Source organism: Bidens hawaiensis, unplaced genomic scaffold (genome assembly GCF_021521415.1).
Source record: "Bidens hawaiensis isolate Kalapana, Puna unplaced genomic scaffold, B.hawaiensis_p1.1 tig00036750_1, whole genome shotgun sequence".
Lineage (NCBI taxonomy): Eukaryota > Viridiplantae > Streptophyta > Magnoliopsida > Asterales > Asteraceae > Bidens > Bidens hawaiensis.
Genome location: NW_027496413.1, coordinates 1 through 6,978, shown reverse-complemented (window position 1 = coordinate 6,978; position 6,978 = coordinate 1). Strand labels below are relative to the sequence as shown.

General features: G+C 34.9%; 2 protein-coding genes across 2 annotated transcripts; both read left to right on the top strand.

Annotated features, from left to right (window-relative positions):
- The first annotated feature begins 3,702 nt into the window (after nucleotides 1–3,702).
- On the top strand, nucleotides 3,703–4,629 carry LOC143588741 (uncharacterized). The gene has a single exon (XM_077069669.1). The coding sequence runs from the start codon at nucleotides 3,703–3,705 to the stop codon at nucleotides 4,627–4,629; it is 927 nt and encodes a 308-aa protein (XP_076925784.1).
- An 18-nt stretch (nucleotides 4,630–4,647) lies between these two features.
- On the top strand, nucleotides 4,648–6,960 carry LOC143588750 (uncharacterized; the record flags this gene model as incomplete). Its single annotated transcript, XM_077069675.1, has 3 exons — nucleotides 4,648–6,037; nucleotides 6,122–6,546; nucleotides 6,622–6,960. Coding segments are annotated over exons 1-3 (2,154 nt in total), but the record flags the coding sequence as incomplete, so codon positions are not given.
- Between the last annotated feature and the right edge of the window lie 18 nt (nucleotides 6,961–6,978).

Genomic DNA, 6,978 nt, shown 5'->3' with positions numbered 1-6,978 from the left:
AAGGCCGGGAGTTTTGTCCTCATTATTCTATCTATCAGTTGTAGGCGTTTAATCAACAACTCAACTAAACCATTTTGCGTGTGTACGTGAGCAATGGGGTGTTCAACAACAATCCCCACGGACATGCAATAATTATCGAAAGCATGCGATGTAAATTCTCCCGCATTATCGAGCCTTACTCTTTTAATGGTATAATCGGGAAAATGTGCACACAATTTAATAATTTGAGCAAGAAATTTTGCAAAAGTGACATTACGAGTTGATAATAAAGAGGCATAAGACCATCTGCTGGATGCATCTATTAAGACCATGAAGTATCTAAATGGTTCACATGGTGGATGAATTGGTCCACATATGTCACCTTGAATTCTTTCAAGAAACATTGGTGACTCTTTATCAACTTTTAATGGCGAAGGCCTTGTAATTAATTTCCCAAGACAAGAAGATGTACATTGAGGTATTTTATCTATTTTGTGGAACTTTTGATCTTTCAATGGATGCCCATGTGCATTTTCAATGATCCATTTCATCATTGTGGATCCTGGATGGTCTAATCTGTCATGCCATAAGTTTACGATACCAGAATCACACCAGTTTTCTTTGACTGCCATATGTGCCTGAGGCACATTTATATATGTATAATGCAAACCAAAATGAAGCATTGGTAGCCTTTCCAATATATGAATTCTCTTTACAATATGTAAATATTTTTCATTATCAGCAGTCCTCGACTGGGTATCATATCCATTATGATATATATTCTTGAAACTTAACAAATTTCTGGTTGATTTTGGAGAGCATTTTCTACTAAAAGCTTTGCACCATTCGATAATTCTAAATTAGCTTTTCCCACTCCTTTTATTATGTCTGAAGGATCTGATATTGTTTTAATATTTCCTTTTGTTAGTTTTAATTCGTAAAAATATTTTTAAGATTTTAAGATAGTATGTGTAGCACCACTATCCACTATGCATAAATCAGCATCATTGATTGATCTTTTGCTCCAATGAAATTCATTTTAATCTTCAAATATAAAGAAAAAACAGTAAGTGCATATATTATACATTCCTAAATTTATTACAAGAAACTTTTATTTTTGCATGAAAGGAAAAGTAATTAAATATAACTAAGATATAAACGTGACAGGAAATACATAATTATCATTATGATTTTACAATATCACTTTCAGGGTTCAAATTCATTGATAAAATCTGAGACATTCAACTAAATATCGATATAATCAATTTTGTCGATATGATTCACTTCCTTTTCCTTTCCTCTCAGAGATGCTTGATATAATTCACATAGATGCGAAGGTGTTCGACAAGTCTTTGCCCAATGATTAGTACTTCCACATCTGAAACATGAGCATCCAGCATTCTGGGACATACCAGCATCATTTTTAAACTTGTTCTGCTGGTTAGCGTGGTAATTATTAGCTCTTTGGCTATGACCACGACCGTGATCGTGTCCACGTCCATGATTATTATTCCATTTAAATGAGTGGTTGCGATCACCAACATGGGTTTTATTGAAATAGTTTTGGCCACGCCCACGGCCTCGCCCATGGCCTTGCTCCCATTTACGTCAAGAATTCTTATGATCATTATTATAAGCAATATTTGCTTCTGGTATGGCTAATGATCCCGTGGGACGAGCTTGATGGTTTTTCATTAATAGCTCATTATTTTTCTCTGCTATGATGAGATTTGCATTCAAATCAGAGCATGTTCGAAAATTTTGCAACCGTAATTGTTGTTGCAAAATTATATTTGATGCATGAAAAGTAGAGTAAATTTTTTCTAACTTATTTGCCTAAGACATAATTTGTCCACAAAATTCAAGCCTTGAACACATATTTAATAGAACAGATGTGTAATCATTCACTTTTTTAAAATCTTGGAACCTTAGATTGTTCCATTCAGCTCTAGCAATAGGGAGTAATGAATCCATTTGATAATCAAACCTGCTTTTTAATTCTTTTCATAAAAAATCGGATTATCACAATTTAAATACTCCAACTGAAATATTTCGTTGATGTGTTTATGAATAAAGACATCAGCTTTTACTCTATTGTGGTAATCCAATGTGTTGTTTTCAATAATTGCATCTAACACATCCATTGATTTGTGGTGTCTTTTGACATTTGCTGTCCATGACATATAGTTCTCTCTAGAACTTTTGAGAGCCAAGAATTCAAGCTTTGCAATATTCGTCATTTTATTACTAAACACAAATTAGATAAATATTAGCATTACATACTTATTAAAATTGAAAGAAAATACAAAGGTAGAGCAATAAATAGGTAAAGGAAAAAAGAAAAGATCAAACTCCTTAGGTGGGAGATTACAAATTAAGAACAATAAGATTATCATCATTATGGTGGCTAACATCAATACTGGGTGAAGCATCTTTCAAATTATTATCTTGGGTATTCCTAAGAAAAATAGTTTTGTATTTGTGAAAAGATTGAGATTGATAATTGGTTATTTGTAGTGAAAAACTTATAACCGTTTTATAACGGCTATATCACTGTTTCATCAACGGTTATATACCACTAGTAGAAAAATGAACTTTTGACGCTGTTGAGTTTTCTTTTTTGACGCGGTTGACACTCAAAACCGCGTCTAAAAAGGTTTCATAATATCACAAAAATCTACTTTTGTAAAACAACCGCGTCTAAAGTTACAAAAGTACGTCAAGTGATATGGGGCTCTTATTTTACCCTCGGTTTTAGTAAAACCGCGTCTAGAGCTAGGTTCTAATTAACACTTATAACCTAAATTACCCACACAGCGCCGTCACTTTCCTTTTTTCTGTCTTCCATCATCATTTATTTATTAAAGAACTAAAACCCAGGTGAGTATCTTTTTTAATTTAATGTTATTTATTTTAATGCCTTTATTACTTGTTTTGTAATTGATCACTTTGCAAAATTTTATTTCATACATAATTGCTGATCAGTTTGTAGATTGTTAAGGATTTAGGAGATTGCAGTATATATATATATACACTTAAAATCAAAACCAAAATTAATTAATAGGTCCGGTCATTAACTCATTATTGATCTTAGGATCATTTTGTTTATATTTAAGTCACTATAATAGTAAATTAGGTAAGGACTATGGATGAGCTCGGTACCGTACAAGTACCGAAAATACCGATCCCAAAAATCACAAATTTTTGGTACCGGTATCGGTACCGAAATATTCGGTTTGGTACCGGTGTTGAGGTAAAAATTTAGGAAATACCGGTACTGTACCGATCCTGAGACTCAAAACTTTGGTACCGATCGGTACCGACGGTACCAAATCGGTACCAGTTCGATACCGGTGCCGAATTTGCTCATCCCTGCTAAGGACTAAAGAGTTATATCATGTCGCTAAAATCTAATACTTACGATATGTAAATGATTATTTGATGGGTTGTATTTTTTTCAAAGCCCAATAACACAAACGGGTATTTTAATAACCTAACGAGTATACTCAAAACCAGTCGGTAATCCCAATATCAGACGGATAATTACCCAACAAATACCCGACAGGTTTGGGACGAGCTTCATTAATTGGGTATGGGGTTGAGAATATCTAAACTCGTCACAAAATCGACTCATTGCTATTCCTAGATTCACCGCCTTGGACCACCATCTTACATTATATGTATTCATTCATATCTTTTTTTGTTGTTTATTTTAGTTTTCAAATGGATCGTGATGATTGGATGTACAGAAGAGATCGCACTGATGCAGTATATATGATTGGTGTTCAAGGTTTTCTTAAGACAACTGAAACTCACAGGGTGAATGTAGAAGCTCAATCAATTTTTTGTCCTTGTGCAGTCTGTAAAAATTTCCAAACACATGATATCAAAGAAATAAAGTTTCATTTGTTGAAACATGGTTTTAGACCTCGATATACTTGTTGGTCAAAGCATGGGGAATCGATTGATGATCGTAGCACATCGTTGATCAACTTAGACAATGATAATACAGAGAACAACGAACAATGTGTTGATCACGAAAATGACGCTTTCAATGACGGCAATGACAACTTTAATGACATGTATAACGATTTAGAGACTAATATTGAGGATGGTAATCAAGAAAAAATCAAACACCTCTTTGAAGATTCAGAAAAACCATTATATACCGGTTGTAAGAATTTTTCAAAACTTAGTGATGTGTTGAAGTGGTTTTCCTTAAAGTCAAAACACGGGTGGAGTGATAAAAGTTTCACAGATACGTTAGTGCTTTTGCATGACATGCTTCCGGAAGGTAACGAGTTACCGGTATTGTTATACCAAGCAAAAAAATTGATGTGTCCGATGGGATTGAAAGTTAAAAGAATACATGCATGTCCAAATGATTGTATGTTGTATACAAAGGAGTTCAAATATGATCATAAATGTTTTAACTGTGGTGCATCTAGGTATAAGCGTAAAAACGAAACAGATGAAGTTGACGATGATGTGACGAAAAATGAACCACCGGCTAAAATTTTGTGGTATTTCCCAATTATACCAAGGCTGAGACGATTATTTGCAAATGAGAAAGAAGCAAAGTTACTGCGAAGGCATTCAGAAGACCGCATAAATGATGGAAAACTAAGACATGTTGCGGATTCACCTTAGTGGAGAAATATTGATTATATGTATCCAGAATTTGGTAATGAGATTAGAAACATACGGTTTGGACTTAGCTCAGACGGAATCAACCCTTTCGGACAGATGAGTAATGGTCATAGTACGTGGCCGATTCTTCTTTGCATCTACAATCTTCCACCTTGGTTATGCATGAAAAAGAAGTACATAATGATGTCGTTGTTGATTGCAGGTCCGAAACAACCTGGTAACGACATTGATGTTTATTTGTCTCCATTGATAGATGACCTTAAAAAACTATGGAGTCGAGGTGTTAATGTGTTTGATTCTTACAAAAAAGAATATTTTATATTGCGTGCCATGATCTTTTGCACCATAAGTGATTTTCCAGCATATAGTAATTTGTCAGGATACAGTACGAAAGGTTACAAAGCTTGTCCTGTTTGTGAAGATGATACAAGTTCTATCCGGTTAAAAAATTGCAGAAAAGTCATTAACTTGGGGCATCGAAGATTCCTTCCGCCTAATCACCATTACCGAAATAAAAAAAGAGAGTTTAATGGAAAAACAGAGCACGAAGAGGTAAGAACACAATTTGATGCATTTGATCGAGTTAAAAATCTAAATGTCGTGTTAGGAAAAATATCACGTGCTGAGAAAGGAATTTGGGAAAAAAAGTCAATATTTTGGGATTTGCCTTATTGGGAGCATTTACAAGTTAGGCATTGTCTAGATGTTATGCATATAGAGAAAAATGTATGTGATAGCTTGATTGGCTTATTGTTAAACATTCCTGGAAAAACTAAAGATGGGATAGAGGCCCGTAGAGACATGCAAGAAATGGGAATACGTGAAGAGCTTGCTCCTGTTCCGGCACACAACGGTTTTAATTTGCTACCGGCGTGTTATACTATGTCAAAAAAAGAGAAAAGAATGTTTTGCGAATGCTTACACGGTATTAAAGTTCCTTCTAATTATTCTGCAAACATTAAAAGGTTGGACTCGATGAAAGACAATAAATTTCTTGGTATGAAATCTCATGATTGTCATGTTTTGATGACACATATGATTCCTATTGCCATCCGTGGATTGTTACCAGATAAAATCCGGCATACAATCACAAAACTTTGCTTGTTTTTTAACACGATTCATTCGAAAGTTATTGATCCACAATCACTGGATGGTTTGCAAAAAGAAATTATCATGACACTATGTGAACTTGAGATGTATTTTCCACCTTCATTTTTTGATGTGATGGTTCACCTAGTAGTTTATATCGTAGGAGAAATTAAGTCTTGTGGTCCTGTATTTCTACGCTACATGTACCCTTTTGAAAGATATATGGGTTTCTTAAAAGCTTATGTAAGAAACCGTAATCGACCCGAGGGTAGCATTGTTGAAGGATATACTTCCGAAGAGGTGACAGAGTTCTGCATTGGTAATGATATCATAACATTTAAAATTTATTACAATAATATATATTATTTTTGTTGCATATAAATTATACTTGATTTATTGACAGGTTATTTGGACGGTGTCAATAGTATTGGGGTTCCTCAATCTCGTCACTCGGGTAGACTTGAAGGGAAAGGAGGTGTCGGTATGCAAACAATCACCCCAAATAATCTTTTACTACTTGCACATTTTGTTGTCTTAAAACACATGACATGTATTGCCCCTTACGTTCACGAGCACATGAAGACATTACGGTCGACATATCGGGGCAAGACATCATTGTGGTATGAAAACAAGCATAACGAAGAGTTTGCTAGTTGGATGAGAACCAAGGTAACGAAAAATGGCCAAGATGTTGATATAACAGTGGAAAAGTTGGGACGGGGTCCAGATAATAGAGTAACATCTTACCAAGGGTACGACATTAACGGTTATACATTTTACACCAAAGAGCAAGATGGAAAAAGTACAATGCAGAATAGTGGAGTTACAGTAATTGCCACATCGACCCAGTTCGATAGGATGAATCATGATGCAATGTTAAAAATCGCCAAAGACTCGTATTAGGGTGTCATACAAGAAATATGGGAATTGGATTATTCTTCTTTCACCATACCCGTGTTCAAGTGTAAGTGGGTGGATAACCCTACAGGTGTTAAAGTTGACAACTATGGTTTTACAATTGTCGACCTTAATACAAATGGCTATGTATCTGAACCATTTGTTCTAGCAAAACTAGTAACACCAGTGTTTTTTGTCAATGACCCGAGCAAACCAAAATGGGATGTCGTTTTACAAGGTAAACGACGTATTCTTGGGGTTGATAATGTCGTTGACGAGGAAGAATACGATCAGTTTGACGACCTACCGCCATTTTCTGTTGGTATTGATGAACTGGTGAATGATGTAACTGATGGCACCGCT